At 39.6% G+C, this 21,983-nt stretch overlaps 1 protein-coding gene across 7 annotated transcripts in view; it reads left to right on the top strand.

Moving 5' to 3' along the window:
* Positions 1–21,983, top strand: part of LOC140206331 (uncharacterized) — a 72,520-nt gene that overhangs the window by 34,588 nt on the left and 15,949 nt on the right. For 5 of the 7 annotated variants that reach the window (XM_072274677.1, XM_072274671.1, XM_072274672.1 and 2 more), the window contains one exon: positions 19,847–19,927. In XM_072274677.1, the coding sequence (XP_072130778.1) occupies positions 19,847–19,927 (81 nt within the window). The remainder of the gene's footprint in view (positions 1–19,846; positions 19,928–21,983) is intronic. The other 2 variants (XM_072274678.1, XM_072274676.1) reach the window with 1 other exon arrangement.

The following is a 21,983-nucleotide window of genomic DNA, read 5'->3' as shown; positions in this document are numbered from 1 at the left end:
TGACCATGTCTACATCCTTTTATCCATTGAATTGCTGCCATGTGATTGGCTGATTAGATATCTGCATTACGTGGGTGTACCTAATAGTAGCCAATGTGTATATGAGTGGCATTCATAAGGAAAACATAATTTAAGCAAATTTTACATGAATGAGCATAATTAGAACAAAGAGGTCCTTTTTAGTGTCAAGCGATCAAGGACATCATAGTGTCTGACTTAGTTTGATACTTTGAGCCAACTGACTTAAACTGCATCTGTTATGAATTTTTCCACTCTGCTAATTAATTTAGGTCACATAGGAACACCTTTGAATTCTCACAGCTGATCTATCATCCCTCTGCATCATATTGTTTACAAAGTTTAGAGATTTTATTACTCGTTTCCTCTTCTAATTCATTAAGCTGTGTTGTGAATAACTGGGATCCAGGAACTGATTCCTGTAACTCCCCACTTGTCAGTGCCTGCGTCTGGTAAAAGAAGCACTCATTCCTGTTATCTTCTTCCTGGTTGTCAGTCTATTCTCATTATAATCACATGTGCTTTAATTTTGTTTGTATAAGATCTTATCAAAAGCTGCAAGCCCAAATCCACAGATTCTCCCTCAAAAAAAGTTTCACCCTCAAAAGCATTTATTAAATTTGTAAGCATGGTTTCCCTGCTGACTCTGCTCAATCCAGTTAGATTTCCCGGTGTTTTATTGTTGTGTCTTTTACAAGGACTCCATCATTTTCACCACTGTTGATATCTCACTAACTATATTGATAGAGTTATATAGCGTGGAAGAAGCTTTTCGGCCCAACTGTCCTTGATAACCACGATTCCCGTTTAACCATGTTTGGCCTCTTTGCTTCCTGCCAGTCAGCCACTGCTTTATCCATGCTAGAATCTTTCCTGGAATACCATAGGCTTGGAGTTTGTTAAGCAGTGTCATGTACACAACATGAACCCATTCTCCTTTGTCCTTCCTGCTTATTGTTCCTTCAAAGAATTTCAACAGATCTGTCGGGCAAGGATTTCCCTTGAGGAAACCATGTTGACTATGGCCTATTTTATCGTGTGCCTCCAAGTACCCTGAAACCACATCCTTAACAATCGACTCCAACATCTTCCCAACCACTGACATCAGACTAAATGGCTTACAGTTTCATTTCTTCTGCCTTTCTCCCTTCTTGAAGAATGGAGTGGCATTTGCAATTTTCCAGTCTTCTGGAACCATTGCAGATTCTAGTGATTCTTGAAAGATCATTACCAATGCCTCTACAATCTCTTCAGCCACCTCCTTCAGAACCCTGGGGTGTACACCATTTGGTCCAGGTGACTTATTTACCTTCAGATGTTTCAGTTTCCTAAGAACCTTCTTCCTGGCAATGGTGACTTCACATTCTTTATAACCCTGTCACCTAGAACTTCTGCCATACTGCTAGTGTCTTCCACAGTGAAGACTGATGCAAGATGTTTAGTTCATCCGCCATTTTTCTTGTCCCCCATTACTACCTCTCCAGCATGGTTTTCCAGTAGTCCAATATCCATTCTCAACTGTCTTTTACACTTCATGTATCTGAAAAAATTTTTGGTATCCTCTTTAATATTATTGGCTAACTTACTTACATATTCTATTTTTACCTGCTTAATGACTTTTTTTAGTTGCCTTCTGCTGGTATTTGAAAGCTTCCAGTCCTCTAACTTCCCAATAATTTTTGCTCTATCATATGCTTTTATGTTGGCTTTGATTTTTTTTTTTGACGACTGTTGTGTCATCTTGTCCTTAGAACACTTCTTCCGCTTTGGGATGTATATATCCTGTGTCTTCCAAATTACTTCCAGAAATTTCAGACATTGCTGCTCTGCTGTCATCTCTTCCAGTGTTCTTTTTCAATCATTTCTGACCAACTTCTCTCTCATGCCTCTGTAATTCCCTTTACTCCACTGTAATACTGATACAACTGACTTTAGCTTCTCCTTCTCAAAATTCAGGGAGAATTTGATCATATTATGATAACTTGCCCCAAAGGGTTCTTTTACTTTAAGCTCTCTAATCAATTCTGGTTGATTGCACAACACCCAATCCAGAATAGCTGATTTCCTAGTGAAGTCAATCAATAGCTGCTCTAAAAAGCCATCTTTGTCGGCATTCTAGAAATTCCCCCTCTTGGAATTCAGCACCAACCTGATTTTCCCAATCTACCTGCATAGTGAAATCCCCCATGATTATAGTAACATTGCCCTTCTAGTGTGCATTTTCTATCTCCTTCATGTTGGAAATCTGTTATCTCCTAACGCTTGGACGTCTGTTATCTCAGTGCCAGAGCAAGTCTTAGACTTTGTTCAGTAGTATACTTAGCAGAAGTACCTTCAAATGCTGCATCCAGCTATTTTCAGCTACCTTAAGATCAGAAATTGAGTTGTTTGGTGCTCAACATACTGTTTTCAAACTGCAGTCTCTGAAATAATAAACTACCCATCCATCTAAAAGCACCAGTGTTGACAAATAGTCAGTAACATAAGTGATACAATTACAGTCTCCAAAAGGAAAGTCTAACAATATTGCCTTGAATTCATGTCATTGAATTATCTATCCCCACTTATCAACATTCTGAATTAATGGTGATAAGAAACTGAACTTGGCATGCCCCATATTTCCAAGGTGACCAGAGTAGGTCATAAGCTGGTATTCTGTGACAAGGAGGCAGGCTTAGTTTTTAATAATTTACAAGTGTCTTAGCTAGTTTTCTTAAAACATTATCTTTAATACTCTATGAAGCAGGTTTTAAATGTCTCTGAATCCCATTAAATGACACTGATTTTAGAACCACGCAGTCAAGAAAGGGTTCATCTTGGCTATCAAGACTGTCAGGGGCTTATGAGACAGAACTTATGGTCATTAGTTGGAGACCCTGCAGTCCTTCAAACTGATATCGCTGCAGTATGGAACATGGCCAACAGGATAGACTCTCAGAAACTGGATGTGGTAAAAATGCATTTTGAGATGTACTCTGAGTAGTATATTTAGAGTTGATATGTGATCCATTCACGTTCTGCTGGTAAATTCAAACTATAAGAGGATTCCATGACATAGCAGAGACTTCAGAATGTGGGTGCATTGCAGAGTAACAACGATTAACCTGTTTAGTTACGGCAGTTATCTGAAGATATTATCACATTGCACTCATATAACTCATTTACTGCTTCCTTTCTTTGGGAGGTGGAAGGTATGAAGCAGTTTCTCTGAGATATACAGCCATTGCAGGTTCAGTCTGTTGACTGGCCTTTTTCCAACGCTACAACTACTTAAACGGCGTGACATCTTGACTCAGCTCACTGTTGACTTGTGTCTCTTTAGTTGATCCTACTTCCACTCCTGAAATAAATACATCATATATTCCTTCAGCTTGTTCTGATAAGTTTTTCACTACAATTTTGGTATATTGTCAGTCTAGGCGCTTCAGAATTCCAGGTGACGCAGACTTGTTCTATCTTGCCAGTATCCCGCTTATGAGTGTTGTACTTGTGTATTGGTTTTAACACTCCCCTTCTCATTGTCTGAATTGCTTTATGCATTTTCTCAATGACTTGCTGCAATATAAATCATAATTCTCCTTTTGTTTCAGTTGCTGTCTTTCCACTCTCTACTTAAGCTAGGCTATACCAACTTGGGGCATGTTCAAAGTCTATGATTCATCAACAGCTCTGCTGGGATGAATTTTGTCCTAGAATAAATGTAATTGTATCAAGTTAGCTAACCAATGATTAAACTGGAACAACTTTAGAAAACTTGCTTTTTCAAGGCTTTTTTCAGAATACAGAGATGGTCTGCCTGCACTGGTAGATGTTCGAATGTATGGGAGAAAGTAACAAATCTTTGATACCATTGTATCACGTGAAATGTTCAAGCAAAGATATGGTGAACTGTGGTGCATTGTCCGACATCAATTCTTCAGGTATATCATATGTCTCAAAAACCAACTCAGCTCCTCAATAATGCAATCTGGTGTTGTACAAAATCCATATATCTACCTTCATTCCATTTTGAGAGTTTATCTGTAGGTTTTGTCATTGTCTTTTGTGCCAAAAATCAATGCAGACTCTTTAGTAGTCACATTGATGACTTGGACATCTGTTATGACATCTTTAGTGGTTTTTTCTGTACCCTTGACAGATTCTAAATGATAACATTAAATCTCCTGGAAATAGTCTTCTTTAATTACACTGACAGTTCGTTCTAAATGTAATTCTTCCAAAATCTGTTTTCTTGGAGGCTATGGGGGATAGCTACTGTATTCATTATTATTAAGGAAGTGACAACATGATGATCATTGGAAAATCATGATACAATCTAGCTGAGTTAGCATGGCATTACATGACAAATTGAACAAATTTATTTAGAATGCCGACAGGTACGAGATGTTGCACTTTTGTAGGACCAACTAGGTTAGGTATTACACAGTGAATGGTGGGGCACTGGAGAGTGTGGTAGAACAAATAGATCTGGAATACAGGTCCATAATTCTTTGAAAGTGGTGTCACAGATAGGATCGTAAAGAAAGCTTTTGGCACATTTCCTTCATAAATCAATTTATTGCGCACAGAGGATAGGATATTATGTTGAAGTTGTATAAGATGTTGGTGAGGCCTAACTTGGAATATTGTGTGCAGTTTTGGTCATCTACCTGCAGGAAAGATGGAAATCAGTTTGAAAGAGTACAGAGAAAATTTACAAGGATGTTGCTGGGTCTGAAGGACCTGAGTTATAAGGAAAGATTGAATAGCGTAGGACCTTATTCCTTAGAACTTAGAAGCTTGAGAGGAGATTTGATAGAAGTATACAAATTTATAAGGAGTCTAGATAGGGTAAATGCAAGCAGGCTTTTTCCATTGAGGTTTGGTGGGACTACAACCAGAGGTCATGGGTTAAGGTTGAAAAGTTTAAGGAGAACATGAGGGGAATCTTCTTCTCTCAGAGAGTCGTGAGAATGTGGAATGAGCTGCCAGCACAAGTGCAGCTTGATTTCAATGTTTAATGGAAGTTTGGATAGGTACATAGATGGTAGGTGTATGGAGAGCTAAGGTCTTGTTGTAGGTCGATGGGAATAAGCAGTTTAAATGTTTTCAACATGCATTAGATGGGCAATAGGGTCTATTTCTATGCTGTATTTCTCTATGACTTTAATTCCTTATTGATTGTAATGAGCGGGGCAAGTGGAGGGTCAACTCAAGTTTATTGTCATGTGCACAAGGAATGTAGCTACAGGCAACATACAGAATATAAATTATGCATAACATTATACCAAACCGTTGGAAAAAAAAGACTGCAAACCAGATTGGACAACCAGTAGATATAGTTTTACCAGTAAGCATTCAAGCTGAAAACTCAAGGCATGAGGGGAAATATATTAAAATGGATGGAGGATTGGCTTACTAACTGACAAGAGAGTCTGGATGAACAGGTAATTTTCAAGTTGCTAGGCTGTCATTCATGGGATGCTGCGGAGGTCAGTGCTAGTGCCTTAACTGTTTACTATATACTGTGTATTCTTCAATCTATAGTTGTCAATCAGATTCTGATTTAGGCATATGCTTATTTATTTTTGTGGGGATATAGTGGTTTGGAGAGGTTTCACTAACTTGAATCCTGGGATGAAGGGGTTCTTCAATGAAAGATTGAAGACGTTGGATTTGTATGCAGTTTAGAAGAATAATCATGTAACATAATTTCAGAATAAGAGGTCATCCATTTAAAATGGAAATAGAAATGAATCGTTGGAATCCTTTATCCCAGAGGATTGTGGAGATGAAATTATTAAACATATTCAAGATAAAGCTAGACTAGTATTTGATCAATAGGTGATTTGTGAGATTTTGAGAATAGTGGCAAAATAGAACTGAGGCCAAGGTTAGAGCAGCTGGGGGTTGATCTAGTGGCAGAGCAGGCTTAGATGGTGGGTGGGGGGGGAGGTGGGGGTGGGCATATCCTCCTATTTGTAATATTTCTTTACTCCCCATTTCAGACACCCTGAGCTGACAGTTTAAGTCATCTATTATCAAATCACCATTGTACATATTTATCTGAACCTGTCCAAGCTTTAAGATTACTTATAAACTTGTTTTGGAAGAACATGATGCTCTGTTGTCCAGTGCCTTAATGGGGCTCTGACTGAAAAGTTATCATGTAGTTGTCATGTTAAAATATGTGCTTTCAACTAATTTGTCAATATCTTACTATCTTTATGGTCTTACAGATAAAACTTCTGCTTTTAAACAGTTTCGTTAATTGATCTTTGATCTTAACTGGCTCCTACCCAGTAATGTCAGACACTCAGTCAGCAATAAGTATTGGGAATTATTATACATTGTATTTGCTTTAGGATCTTAAGTAATTAATAGGTCTTGAGTTTAATTGTAATTCCTGTCTAAGGAAGATTATTGAAATTCCTATTATGGACACCTCCACCCATGAAAGTCTTCGTCTGTGTCAATCAATGATCAACATTGTAACTTTAAAATCTTCTTTCTTCTTAGCATTGCGATTGTAGGGCAGGTGTCAATCAGATTAAATTCTGTATTATCTGCATCTGTTCTGATGTTATATAAGCTCCCTCTGTACCTTCTTATTAGAAAACGTACCATCTGTGCAACTGCTATATTGGTATACAGCTGTGGATATGGCTGTTGGCCATAAGACTGTAAGACACAGGAGCAAAATTAGGCCATTCAGCCTATCGAGCCTGCTCCACCCTTGCGTCATGGCTGATCCCAGATCTCACTTAACCCCATACATCTGCCTTCTCGCCATATCCTTTGATGCCCTGAGCAATCCGGAAACTATTAACTTCTGGCTTAAATATACGCACAGACGTGGCTCTACCGCAGTCTGTGCCAGACTTAAATCTGTGGCATTCCACAGATTTACTACTCTCTGGCTAAAAGAATTCCTTCCTACCTCTGTTCTAAAGGGTTGCCCTTTAATTTTGAAGCTGTGCCCCCTAGTTCTGGATACCCCTACTATAGGAAGCCTCTTCTCCACATCCACCCTATCTAGACCTTTCAACATCAGGCAGGTTTCAATGAGATCTCCCCCTCTCCCCCCCGCCGCATTTTTCTAAATTCCAGTGAGTACAGGCCCAAAGCTACCAAACATTCCTTGTATGTTAACCCCTTCATTCCCAGAATCATCCTTGTGAACCTCCTCTGGACTCTCTCCAATGGCAGCACATCTGAGACATGGGGCGCAAAACTGCTGACAATACTTCATGTGCGGCCTGACTAGTCTCTTACAAAGGCTCAGCATTATGTCTTTGCTTTTATATTCTATTCCCCTTGAAATACGAGGGGATGCCAACATTGCATTTGCCTTCTTTACCACAGGCTCAACCTGTAAATTAACCTGGGAGTCTTGCACAGGGACTCCCAAGTCTTTCTGCACCTCTAATGTTTGAACCTTCTTCCCATTCTAATAATCGTCCCCACTATTGGTCCTTTTACCAAAATGCATTTCCCAATACTGCATTCCTGTGCAATCGCGTTGCTTCCTTAGCACTACCTACCCCTCCACCTGTCTTCATATCACCTGCAGACTTTGTCACAAAGTCATCAATTCCATTATCTAAATTACTGACAAACAATGTGAGAAGTAGTGGTCCTAATACTGACCCCTGTGGAATACCACTAGTCACTGTGGCCAAACAGATTTCCCTTTACAGAAACCATGCTGACTTTGACTTATTTTATCATTAGTTTCCAAGTACCTCAAAGCCTCATCTTTAATAATAGACTCCAACCACTGAAGTTAGGTTAAGTGGCCTATAATTTCCTTTCTTTTACCTTCCTCCATTCTTAAAGAGTGGAGTGACATTTGCAATTTTCCAGTCCTCCAGGACCATGCCAGAATCAAGTGATTCTTGAAGATCATGACCACTGCATCCGTTATCTCTTCAGAAACCTCTCTCAGGACTCTGGGATGTAGTCCATCCGGTCCAGGTGACTTATGTGCCTTAAGACCTTTGAGTTCGCCTGGCACTTTTTTCTTTGAAATAGCAATGGCACTCACTCCTGCTCCCTGACATTCACGGACCTCTGGCACACTGCTAGTGTCTTCCACAGTGAAGACTGAAGCAAAGTACTTACTAAGTTTATCTGTCATTTCTTTGTCCAGTATTACTACCTCACCAGTATCATTTTTCAGTGGTCCAATATCAATTCTCACCTCCCTTTTACGCTTTATAGAACTGAGAAACATTTTGGGATCCTGTTTTATATTATTGGCTAGTCTGCCATCATATTTCACCTTTTCCCTTCTTGTAGCTTTTTTAGTTGCCTTTTCTTGGATTTTAAGGCTTCCCAGTCATCCAACTCCCCATTCACTTTTGCTACCTTATATGCCCTTTCCTTGGCTTATATGCAATCCTTAACTTCGTTTGTCAGCCACAGTTGCCTATCTCTGCCACTTGAGATCTTCTTCCCTTGTTGGGACATATCTGTCCTGTGCCTTGTGAGCTATTCTCAGAAACTTAAGCCATCTCTGCTCTGCTGTCATCCCTGCCAGTATCCTCCTTCAATCCACCTGGGCAAGCTCCTCTCTTATGCCCCTGTAATTCCCTTTATTCCATTGCGATACTGATACATGTGAGTTATGCTTCTCTCTGTCAAATTGCAGTATCATTTCAATCATATTATGATTACTACTTTCTAAGGGTTCCATTACGTTAAAGTGACTGATAAAATCTAGTTTATTACACAACACCCAATCTAAGATAGCCTTTCCTGAGTAAACTCAAGCACAACCTGCTCTCAAAAGCCATCTCGTAGGCATTCAACAAATTCCCTCTCTTGTGATACAACACCAACCTGATTTTCCCAATCGCTTTACATATTGAAGTCCCCCATTACAATTGTGTCGTTACCCTTATTACATGCCTTATCCAGCTCCCTTTCCAATCTCAACCCACATCTTGGCTACTATTTGGAGGCCTATATATAATTCCCGTAAGGGTTTTTTTTTTACCCTTGTAGTTTCTTAACTCCTCCCACAAAGATTCATCATTCTATGACCCTATGTCACCTCTTTCTAAAGATGTAATTCCATTTCTTACCAACAAAGCCACACCACTGTTTGTCCTTTGATACAAAGTATATCCTTCGATGTTAAGCTCCCAACTATAGCCACCTATCAGCCACGACTCAGTGATGCCCACAACATCATACTGACCAATCTCTATAATTGTGCCCCAAGTTTGTCCACCTTATTCCGAATGCTACGTGCATTTAAATACAGCACCTTCAGTCCTACATTCTTCGCTCTTTTGAATTTTGCCTCTGTAGTACAATTTAACTCTTTGCTTTGTCTGCATTTGTACCCAATCATTGGCTTGTCCTTTCTTACTTTCATGTTAAACCCATCATCTACTTTTAAGACTGCTGGCACATCTTCAGCTCTATCATATCCATGCTATATTAGTTTAAACCACTCCCAACAGCGTTAGTAAATCTGCCTGCAAGAATATTTGTCCCCCACGGATTCAAATGCAACCCTTCTATTTTGTACAGGTCTCGCCTGTCCTAGAAATGGTCCCAATTAACCAGAAATCTGAATCCCTGCTCCCTGCTTCAATTCTTCAGCCACGCATTTATCTACTACGTCATTCTATTCCTATCCTCACTGTTGCGTGGCAGAGGTAGCAATCCTGAGATTACTACCTTTTGAGGTCCTGCTTCTCAGCTTCCTTCCTAACTCCCTGTATTTTTTTTAGGACCTCTTCCCTTTTTGTTCCTATGTCGTTGGTACCAATATATCCCACGACTTCTGGCTGCTTACCCTCCTTTTACAGGATACTGTGGACGTGTCCAGAAACATCTTGAATCCTGGCACCTGGGAGGCAAGCTACCATCCATGTTTCCTTTTTGCATCCACAAAATCATCTAACTGTCCCCCTGCTAGAGAGTCCCCTATTACTGCTGCTATCCTTTTCAGTTCCCTACCCTTCTAAGCCATAGGGCCTGACTCAGTGCCAGAGGCATGGTCGCTGTTGCTTCCCCCAGGTAAGTCATCTCACCCAACAGTACAGGTTTCCCCCGCCATCCGAAGGTAGAGCGTTCCTATTGAAACGGTTCGTAAGCCGGAATGTCGTAAAGCGAAGAAGCAATTACCATTTACTTATATGGGAAAATTTTGTGAGCGTTCGCAGACCCAAAAATAACCTACCAAATCATGCCAAATAACACATAAAATCTAAAATAACAGTAACATATAGTAAAAGCAGGAATGATATGATAAATACGCAGCTTATATAAAGTAGAAATACTTTCCATAATCATTGCCTGAACTGTTCTCCGTAGCGAAAATCTCACGCAAGCGCCATCGGCAAAAACACTCTCACCAGTAACCTCTAAGCTATGAAGCTGCCAAATCATACCAAATAACACGTAAAAATACACAGCCGATATAAAGTAGAACTAATGTATGTACAGTGTAGTATCACTTACCGGAATTGGGAAAGCGCGGAGCACACTGATGGTGGTGTGTTAGACTGAGTCATCGGTGTTTGGGTGGTGCAGTGGCCCCCACCCTCCGGACAGCAAACCGATACAGATCCGTGAAGCATGCAGGGGTCCAGCGGTAGCCGGGAGGTACACAGCACACCTTTAAGCAAAAAGCCGAAATAAACATGCTAATTAATTAGGTGCCGCCTGGCACGTAATTGTCGGCCCAGATCAGTGCCAATTGCCAATTGCATCGCCTCTGATCTAGGCCGATAATTACATGCCGGACGGTACCTAATTAATTACTATGTTTATTTCAGCTTTTTTCTTAAAGATGTGCTGTGTCTCTCTCGGTTACTGCTGCATTCTCTGTGAATCAGTATCTGTCTGCTGCCTGGGTGTTGGGGTGGTGGGACACTGGGGTGTCATCTCGTCATTTGTTTCCATTAGAGCAGGCAGCTCATCTTCTCCTATGACTGCCCGCTTCGATGTCGAAGGTCGAGGTTCGTCATCTGCTGTGGCTAATGTGGAAGGCTTGCTTGACCGCTGAGCCTCATGCATTTTTCTATCATACAGTTCTTTGTAAGCACTCAAACCATCCTGCAAATATCCCCTAATCCGACGTACCCTTTCAAAATTAAAGTCATACTTTATCATTACTCATTCGGTTTTGATTGTTATCCTTTCCTCTTCCAATTGCATCAGCTCTTCATCTATCAGTTCTTGGTCATGAAATGCCTAAACCTCTTCAACATCATCTTCGTCAGCTTCCACAAGCCAAACTCACTTAGTCCTTACTTCATTCATCACGATCAAAACGCTTAATTATATCTAGTTTTACGCTAAGTGTAACACCCTTACGAGCTCTTTCAGGCTTTTCCGATACCATAGAACTCATCTTGCAAACAGCTGCTCACAGGCACGTGTTTAAGCAATGCCGGCAAGAATGCAGTTCGGAGAGAGCGGCTGCTCGGGGCGCGCGCTGCTTTTTTCATAGCAGGTTTTGTAAAGCGAATGTTTGAAAAGCGGGGGACACCTGTGTTCAAACTGGAGTACATATTGTTCAGGGGAATGGCCACTGGGGTGCTCTCCACCATCTGACGTTCTCCCTTCCCTCCTCTGACAGTTACTCATTTATCTGTTTCCTGTAGAGTTGGGGTGACTACCCCGGAGCTTCTATCTATCACCCCTTCACTCTCCCTAAGAAGCCGATGGTGATCAAGTGCAGCTCCAGTTCCCTAATACGGTCTTTAAAGAACTGCATCTTGATGCACCTAGTGCAGATGTGGTCACTGGGGAGGCTGGGCGTCTCTTGGGAATCCCACATCTGACACACAGAACAGAAGCCCTGTTGAGCCAAAGACTTATTACTCTGACTCAAGACTATGAAGACGACCGCTCTCACGATATCTGCTCCGCTAGCTGGTACCTATCTTTTGTAGAGACTGGGTTTTTAAAAGCTCTTCGTTGGATCTGCACGGGTTTGCTCCTGTTGCATTTCCAATCAATGACTCCTGTTGGAAGAACTTCCTGTTGCCATGTGTCCTTTCTTGTGTTGTGTATAGCACTTTGTCTTCTTTAAAGAACAAGCTGATGGTGAATGGCTGACACTAGTGAAGAGTTCATGTAACTTGTACTGTACTCACCCTATTTCTAGGAGGCTTTCTCTACTGTTTTTTTAAACTCTGCATTTCTGTTATGTTTGTGCTTAGTGATGGATGAAATCATCAGTACTTTTCATTTCTATTTGTTTTGATTTTTCAAACCAACACAAAAGTGAAATTTGTGCCTAATAATCTAGACTGGATTCAGCTGTACACCCTTCATATTTTCAATATATGGTAGTGCAGGTGTAGTCTCACCAATGTCCTTTACAATTGCTTAAAAGCTTCCTGTTTAGCCTGACATTTGACCACCATCTGTCTTATTTGTTTGTTTAATTGCCTCTTTCCTTGCGATTTTTAGCACCTTTGTGACCCAGGAAAGTCTTTTGACACTTTTTCTGCTTTCTCTCTCCGACTGCAGAGTCTTGAGGTCTCATGGAGAGTGCCGGCAATCGGAAATTTTCTGCAGGTGCATCAAGGAGTTGTTTTTTAATCTGCATTTTTTTTCTTGAGCAGAAACTCTGTTCCTATTGTGACTATTCTAATGTGTATTTGAACCGGGTTTGTAAGCCAGTTTTCTAATGCTGGTAATGTGTATTATAATAATCTTTGGGAGACACTGAGAGCTCTAGAATAAGGGCATATGCTGTACTGCAGACAACAACTAATGTGTGTGCTTGCATTGTATATGACATTATATTATACACTTATGAAGAATTACCTATCAGTTGCCAAAAGAGATTGATAAATTTATACAATCCCATTGTGGGGAGAACGCCTATGTAAGAGAAAAAAAGGACTATTTAACGCCTTGAGAATGTATTGCTATTCCTTGAGGCCATGATTAAATTCTGACTTAATTCCATACACTTAGTTCCTATTAACTGTTATTTAAATTAAATTAAAATTAATTATATTTGAAATTCATATTCAAATCAGAATCAGTTGGCATTTCACAGTGCAAGGTTTGCATGTAGATTTCTTTTTCTACCCATATTCCTGAAAAGAACAGCTCTGTTCTCATGGTCAAAGCTTTTAATTGCCCTCTGTTCCTGAAGGCTAATTTCAGCTTTCTCACATCTTTCCTGGGAGGGTTTTAAGAAGTTGGACAAAGTGAAATTTGTAGTTGCCATTTGTATTATGTAAAATTGTTATTCCTGGCAAATTATCTGAAACTTGTCAGCTCATTAGCAGTACTTTGAAATGAAGGCAGCTTGGCCCACAGCTCAGACACATGGTTGTAGAATTGGAGCTATTGCATTTGTGAACTTAATTTTCTTTTTGGAAGGAAGAATCAACAAACATATTTGCTGAACTGATTTACTGGAATCTGAGTGTTTGTTATTTGGAAAAACAAAATTAACTTTTATAGTGTTAGCATCCCTGCAGTGAAAATAGATACCTCTCAGGATGTTCTAAATGTTATTGGGTGGAACAGAGAAGAGAAGTTCTTTAAACAACTGTCATTCTGGATTTTACTGTTTTACTACGACAGTTAAGGTGTGTTTCATTCTAATGAAAGTGTTGGCAGGATGCCTTAAGTTATAGCGTGTCCTTTGTTTTGGAGAGGTTAATATGATGATCCAAATTTTTGGCAAGTTTGAAAGGTGAAGGAATGCGGTGGTGGGGGGGGGGGGGGGCCGGAGGTTCTTATCCTTTGATGGATATGAATGCTATTTCTTTAGCAGGCACCATGAATCAAAACACTTCTGTAACTGCCACTTGGAGCTTTATCATTTGAATGAACAGTTGGACACAGAACCCCTTTCTTAGAAGCAGAATTTGCAGGAAGTGTTGCTATTAGCTGATGAAGTTGGGAGTTCTTTGAAGTACCTGTAGCTAGTGGAATGATTCCTTAACGTCACTCCCCAATATCCACCACATTTTGGGCAAATACATTAGGCTATGAGGGTTATGAATGTGATGTACTTAAGTAAATGGTACCCCACTGATCAAGAGCAATCCCTGTTTTGTTTTATAGTACTGTGCAGAAGTCTTAGACATATATAACAAAATTCTGTAAAGCGAAGATGCTTTCAGAAATAATGAAATGCAAAGTTCCCACGTATCAAAAAAAATTCTATAATTTGCAGTCAACAGGTAAAAAAACAAAATCAAGGCAGTATTTGATGTGACCACCATCTATATACTACTAAAACTCTCATGCTGTGTCTGTCTGTTCGTGACCTTCAATTAGCGCAAATGGTGCATTACAGCGGCACTTTTTTTGGCTAAATCAAATTAAAATGCGCTAATTTACAGAATGCAGGCAAAGTTCAGGGTTAGGTATGCGTATAAAATTGCTCATTCGCCAAAATCGACAGGCTGCCTTTCACCTGCGACCCGATCGGCCATCATGGAAATCGGGACGTGACAGCCCGATGCATGCGTACGTTCAGCCTCAGCAGCGACACCTACCAGAGCAAAAGGGCAGGACAGTTCTATTTTGAGGGGTCACTACTGTTAATCACATCAGCATGTGCAGAATTGGGACAGATCTAACTGCCACCCATCAATAAGAGATAATTAAAACTTATTGTAATTACGTACTTCGAGACCCCTATAAAACCCTTTGCTGCAGTCAAAGGACAGCGATGACTATATCACGTCCATTTAGGAGAGCGCCAACCACGTCAACAAAAATAATCAGCATCCTTTGGTGTTAGTGCTTCGTATCTTCTATCCAGCATTAGGATAAAAAAAAATGGTCAGCCTAATTATGCCGCATGGAAAGGGAATGGGGACATTATGGTCAAGAGATGATGCTAAACGTCGTCGGGAAGCAGCAAAGAGAGGGAGAGAATAAAAATTGGATGAGGCCAGGGCCGCACGACTCCAGGATCAAAGAATCAGGACAAAAAAAGATGAGAGAAGAAAAGGCAGAGGAGGAGAGGCATGCACGTCTCCAGGATCAGAGACAAACAACAAACAGCAGAATAGCTGAAGAGATGGGGGATGAAAGGGCTGCACGTCTCCAGAATGACAAAAACAGGCACAGGAGGAGAGAGAAAGAGACAAAGGAGCTGAGAAATTCACGTCTCCAGGATTGGAGACAAAGAACAAACAGCAGAAGAGATGGAGAGACGGGGGATGAAAGGACTGATCGCCTCCAGAATGACAACTAGAGGCATGAGGGTGGCAGATAAACCAGAAATGATGCCATCAAAAGTGTCCTTCATTAATTGAGGAACTATATTTTCTTTGCTACATGTCATTCTTCTTTAATAAACTGAGGTTTTCTATTTCAGTTTCCAAAGCAAAGTGATACCAATAACATACAGGAAAATTTAATGTTCATTCTGGTCACATCAGACTGCACTACCCTTCTCTCAAAGGGTGCCCCAACGGGTCACCCCGTTATCTAGTTTGTCTTTAAAACTGCATAAGTTCCCTTGGGTATACTATCATGTAGTTTTATAAGACAATCGACTGCTAGGTTGTTCCAACCATCTTGGAGAACTTGCCACAGTTCTTCTGCAAACTATGGTTGTCTCGCTTGCTTCTTTCTCTCCAGGTAATCCCAGACAGCCTTAATGATGTTGAGATCAGGACTCTCTGTTCTTCTTTTCACTGATGGTAGTTCTTTATGACCTTCACCATATGTGTGGGATCATTCTCTTACTGCAGAATGAAACTGAGACCAATTAGATGCCTCCCTGATGGCATTGTGTGAAGAATGAAAATCTGCTGGTACCTCTCAGTGTAAGGATTCTATTAATTCTGGCCAGATCACAAACTCCATTTTCAGAAAAACAGCCCCAATCCTGCAGGGAACCTTCAGTGTTCTTGTTCATTGTCTGCAGACATTCATCCATGTAGTGCTCTCCAGCTCTTTCATGGACAGACCAAATCTGTTTTAAGCCAAAAATTTAAAAAAATTTGACTCATCAGTACAGAGCACTTGTTGCCATTTTTCATCACCCCAGTCCTTGTGTTTTTGTACATAGGTGAGTTTCTTGGCTTTGTTTCCATTTAGGAGGATTGGCTTTTTGGCAGCAACTCTTCCATGAAGACCACTTCTGACAAGACCTTACCATACTGTAGAGAGGTGTGCTTCGGTTCCAGTGGTTCAGAGCTGATAGCAGTGCTGGACTTCTTCTGATTTAGAAGGGACATCAGTTTGCTGTATCCCTCGTCTGCTGCACTTAGTTTCCATGGCTGACCACTGTGTTTCTGGTTCTTTACCTGGTCGATTTCTTTGTGCTTCAGAAGAGCTTGGAGAACACATTTTGAAACTCCTGTTGGCCGCAAAATTTCAAGCTTGGGAGAGACCTTACTGATGCAGGATGACCAGCTTGTTTCTTGTTGCTGTGCTCACTCTTGCCATAGTGTAAGAATTAATGATTTGAAAATTAAACTGTCACATCTGACACACTCTCATCTTTTAGTTTGGTTGTCCATCACCCAGTTTAGTTCATTCAACTCGTGTTGTTGATTATTAGCATCTATTTGTTATCAATGTTTAATCATGCTCTGGGCTATATAAAAACAAAGAAAAATCTATAGCACATTACAGGCCCTTCTATCTATAATGTTGTACTGACCATGTAACCTATTCTAGGAGCTGCCTAGAATTTCCCTGCTACATAGCTCTCTATTTTTCTAAGCTCCATGTAGTTATCTTAGAGTCTCTTGAAAGACCCCATTGTATCCACCTCCGCCACTTTCACTGGCAGTGCATTCCACGCACCTACCACTCTGTGTGGAAAAACTTATATCCCCTTTGTACCTACCTCCAAGCACCATAAAACTCTGCCCCCTTGTGTTATCCATTTCAGCCCTGGGAAAATGGCTCTAGCTATCAATGCCTTTAATCGTCTTATGCACATACTTTATATACCTATAAAGTAATCAACCTTTTATTTGAGGAATGGTGTATTACTTAATTTGTTACTTTCTTTACAAAGTACAAAAATTGCTCTGTAACATTTAGTTTTTTTGGAACATGAGTGTTTAGATATCTGAAATTAGCTTGTTTCTCCTTCGCACTAATGCAGAAGACAAAATAAACAGTTTAAACTAAGTATTATTAAAAATTATAGGTACTCTATATTAAAAATCTAGGTACTCTAGACTTCTGCACAGTACTGTAGATTAAGTGTACCGGGATGAAAGGGTCAAGCAGGAGGGGAATATTTTGGTCAGTTTTTTTGTTGTAATTATAGTACAAAAGTATAGGATATTGTTTGGATGGAGATTTCAGCGCTGGGACAGATTGAAAAGGTCAGGGTGGTGAGGAGTGAGCCAGTTCAGATTGGCTGCTTGAAGCGGCAGAGTCTGATGTTCAGAAGGAGAGTTCAGCGCCAGGCCAGATTGAAAAGGTCAGTGTGTTGGGGCCCGAGGCAAGCGATGTGCCGATTAGGATCACTACTCCATGACGTCTACTTGGTCTGCATTGAACTACAGGTCTGGGACTCTCTTTGCAGACTTCAGTTCAGAAACGCTATTTGCTTGCAGTTACTGTTTGCATGATTTTTTTCCATTGCATGTTGGGTGTTCAATGGTCTTTTTATGGGTTATTTTATTTTCTTATGGGCATGATTTTTGTTATTCTTTGCACATTGGGTGTTGGACAGTTTTTTTCATGTGTGTATATGTGTGTGTGTGTATATATATATTCTTCAATTCTCTGGGTAGCCATGAAACCAAGGAAGAAAAGTAGGTCAGCGTGATCATCATTGCCCAAATCCCTCCTCTCACACAAACAAAAATGAACAAAACAGATCAAGCACTTCGACCCCGAAATCCCTCTTCCCACACAAAAAAAATGAGATCGGGCAAGAAAAAACAATATAAAAACCATAAGGCTGAAACAAAAAAGTCCAAAATCCAAATCTAAAATGCAGAAAAACCCAGGGAAAATTCTCCAAGCCCAGTGGCAGATATTTCCCTCTCTAGTACAGAGCGATCGAAAGACAGGCAGCGGGCGCTCACCCTTCCGCACTCACTCCAATGTTTCAATCTCCCTCGTTGCTTTAATCAGCAAACAATGGGAGCTTTAATTGGCTTGTGCCTCATCCTGCAACCTGCCCACATGGGGTTCCCCACGCTGTCTCTGCCTCCCGGAATCCTCTCAAGAGTGCTGGAACACCCAAACGATTTCCAAACTTATACACTCGCCTTGATATTTCAAACTCCTTTGTCACTTTACTCGGCAAATAATGGAAGCTAATATCAGAAAATAGAGTCAAACATTGGCATGCACACCAGCCTTCTTCACACTTCCTCTGCCTTCCAGAATCCTCTCAGAGAAAGCAGAGCACTGAAGCACCCAAATGATCTCCAAACAATAAAACACAGGCTCCAGCAGTTCCATAATCACATTCAAGATGAGAAACAAATGTAAAAGTTACAAAAGAAATGAAAAAAAAATGGTTTCATATCTATCCAGAAGATGTTGACCGAAGGAGAGTTGTATTTAGGTGCCATCTTGACTGCCTTGACAAAGTATTTACATATTGTGGTAATAAATGTACTTTGGACAATGGATCTGTAAAGTTCAGCGGTTAAGAATAATGTTAGAAGTCTATGACTCTGCCTTGGGAGCAAAATGGTTTTCTTGATGGAGCTTAGTTCACAAACTAAGGCTTTGTAGAAATTTTCAAATACACAGTTAGGAACGTGCTTTTTACCTTGGAACTCTGGCATTTGACTGATGCAATTCAAGTTGTTCTTCAGAGGATATTGTAGTTATGATTATTGCTCTGAGAATTGGACAAATGGGACGTAATCATGGTATTCTTTCTATGAAGTCTGCTCAATATGCAGAGAGAAGTGTAACTGTATATTTGGGCAGATGTTTTGCAGATTGATTGTGTACTTGTTTATACAGGATGTGTTAGAGCAATTTCCCAGATGTGTTTCTACACTGATGGCTATCTAATGCTATCAGCAGACAAATGAGTTCTTCACTATCAGTTTGTCCTATTGTTAGAGAAATTATAGCAATAGTGAAAATATAAAGTAAATTGGGGTTGTCTTCATAAATCATTGTACCTTTTCCCTGGAATTCTTATTTTATTCTGAGAGTGTTGTACCTATACTGTTCAATTGGCAACAGAATCTCGTTTTGTTATTCCCCGGTTTATTATTTATGAACAATTCCTTAGAAACATTTTTCTATTCATAATAAACTGAACATTGCCACTACTAGAATAAAATATTTGTTAATAGTGTATCCATCTGTTCAGAAATCTCAGTGGCCTAACTCAGTCCACCTTTCCTTTAACTTCCCCAGTGCCTTGTCATTCATTAGGACTTGTTGCCATGTTCTCCATAAACGAACTAGCGATCTCATCTCCATGCTTTTAAACTCACCAGGACAAAGTTCTCCTAGATCATTTAGGTTCAACAAGGCTGTTCCCACTTTCCTGTTATTCTCAACATAGCCTCTTTCCACGCTGTCTTTAAACTCATTTGATTCACTGAAAAATCTATTATACTACTGTATTGTGCAACAACTTTAAAAAAAATGTTTGGGTATTGATCGCAGTAATGTATAACAGTCTGGAAAACCTGCCAGTCCAACGCCACCAAAATTCCAAGGGTTGTAGATCATCAGTGTTTTACTTTACTGAAAAAAAGAACAGTCTTCCTCAGCTCCAGATGCATTTGCGTTATAAAAACCCTAGTGCAGAATTTGCAGCTCTGCTTTGCTCATCTTCTAATTAAGAAGCTTTGAATTTAATTTAGTTTTAAGTTAATCAGACAATATATTTTCACATGTAAACTATCTGAATCCTTTTCCTTCATGTTAATCAACTTTTAAGTTTCAGATTCAGGACCAGAATTAATGATCACGAATCCATATTCATCTTGTAATCTACTTAATGCTACAGCAATGGATGAAGGTACAGTTTACTTCAATTGAAATTCCTGTATTAACCAAGTTAGAAAATTCCAGATGTACATTTTAAACACAAAATATTTTGCAAATGCTGGAAACTATGTTTCTATGTTTCTAAACCTTGACAACACACATAAAATGCTGGAGGAACTTAACAAGTCAGGCAGCATCTATGGAGAGATGTAAACAAAGTTTTGGGTGGAGACCCTTTATCAGGATATTTTTTGTTATAACCCTGAAAAGAAACTAAAATTGCAAACTGTGAAATTGTTACTTCAAATAAAATGTTCTTTAACATATTTCTTTAAATAAGTTGTTTGCAGAATTTAGTAATGTGTAAATACATTTTTTAATTTTAACTTTGTTCCAGTAATTTTTCCATTGCTGTTTTGTTTTACTCATGCTAATTTGAGTTCCTCGTTCACTGTGTTTTTCCATTGTTTCTGGGATGATTTTTCTGTATCTTTCTTGAAGACAAATATTTGTTTAACCTCTTCCATTTTATCATTACTCAGCACAATTTCTATTGCTTCTGTATAAAGGGTCCACTGAAATGTAAGATAGTTTTCCTTCTTGTAGATTTAATGCAACTTTTACAGTCTGCGTTTATGTTTATCATTGGTCTGCCTTTGCATTCTATTTTCCCATTGCTTATCAATGCCTGGGTCTGCCTTCACTGAATTCTGAAATTTTCTTAACTTGTAGACTTGGTGGTTTTTATTTTTATCTTTAAAGCATCACTTTTCCTATTAGAATTTTTGCCTTAAAGGCATATAATATTGTAAGTGGTGTATTCAGACCAAATATAACCATTGTTGCCATACTGAAATTCATTGTTAAGGGCAACTGTTTAAATTAATGTTTCTGTGTGGTCATAGAGCTTCCCGTATATTCCTAGTGAAAGTAGATCTGATGATCTGTTCTCTTCCTTCCCCATGGTTTTACATCCGTGGCCTATTTCTGATTGTTATTTAAATCAGCTGTACAAAGGAATTAAGAAGGAAAGCATAATTTTCTACTGAAACAAGCCAAAAGATACATGTCCATCCAGAAATAGGGTCGCTGTGAAATGATAGTGATATAATTAAGTTTTGAAGCCGAGAAACAAATATACAGAAGTGTAGCTGGTGCAGTTAAGACCTGACCAATCTAGTATAGAGGTGGAATTAAGCACCCGTACTTGACTCTAAGGACCATGGATTGTAACATGAGAGGGATGGGTAGCTGCTTTTTGACTGGCATACGTACAGTGGGCTGAATAGTCTGCATGACATACAGTAAATTTTGATCAGTCCATGAAAATAGGAGCAGTAGTAGGCCACACATCCTCTCAACCCTACTTAATTATTTAGTACGGCATTGAAAATGATTACACTTGTCCTCAGTATTATTCCTCTGCCCGAGTCCCATAATCATGACAGTGTAGGAGCCACGTATCTATTTTCTGCCCGTTGGGGAAATGGATCTCTTTTCTTTGTCTTTGTTGTAGTTTGTGATGCGTTTATTATGGTAATCTGTCACGTGGGTTGGGGTGTGTTAAAAGCACATGAGTATAGTTGCATATTCTCATCTTGTTAGTTGTTTAGTGGAGAGTGAGTAAGTCACAGGAAATGATCATTTTTGTTGACTGTTAATTGGAACATTATGTGACTGCTTAAATATGCTAATTAGTTCAGCTAATTTTGTTATTTTGTTAACTTGATCGCTAAGTAAAATGCTATTAGAACACATAGTTACGCTATTGAACTGCAAGTTAGATGGTATGAGTTCCTATATTGAAAAGGCACAAAGAAAAACAAAAACACCCAGTATCAATGGTGATTTATTTGTTCCTCAAGTGTGTGGGAAATGTGAACAAGACTCCTAAGAGATAGTTCAGGGTGCTTCCTATCATCCTGCAATAATGATGCACTCTAAACCTATGTCATATCCAAAGGCTCTCAGTGCTCATGGGGACATTAACTTACAGCTTGGAAACACTTTTGTTTTAGATGATAAGAGGTCAAAATAATACTATTGATATGAGGAAGCAAAATAAAATAACAGGCTTATTGGTACAA

The sequence above is a fragment of the Mobula birostris genome, chromosome 12 (genome assembly GCF_030028105.1).
Source record: "Mobula birostris isolate sMobBir1 chromosome 12, sMobBir1.hap1, whole genome shotgun sequence".
NCBI lineage: Eukaryota > Metazoa > Chordata > Chondrichthyes > Myliobatiformes > Myliobatidae > Mobula > Mobula birostris.
The sequence above is the reverse complement of the archived record's forward strand: the minus strand, read 5'-3'. Positions and strand labels throughout refer to the sequence as shown.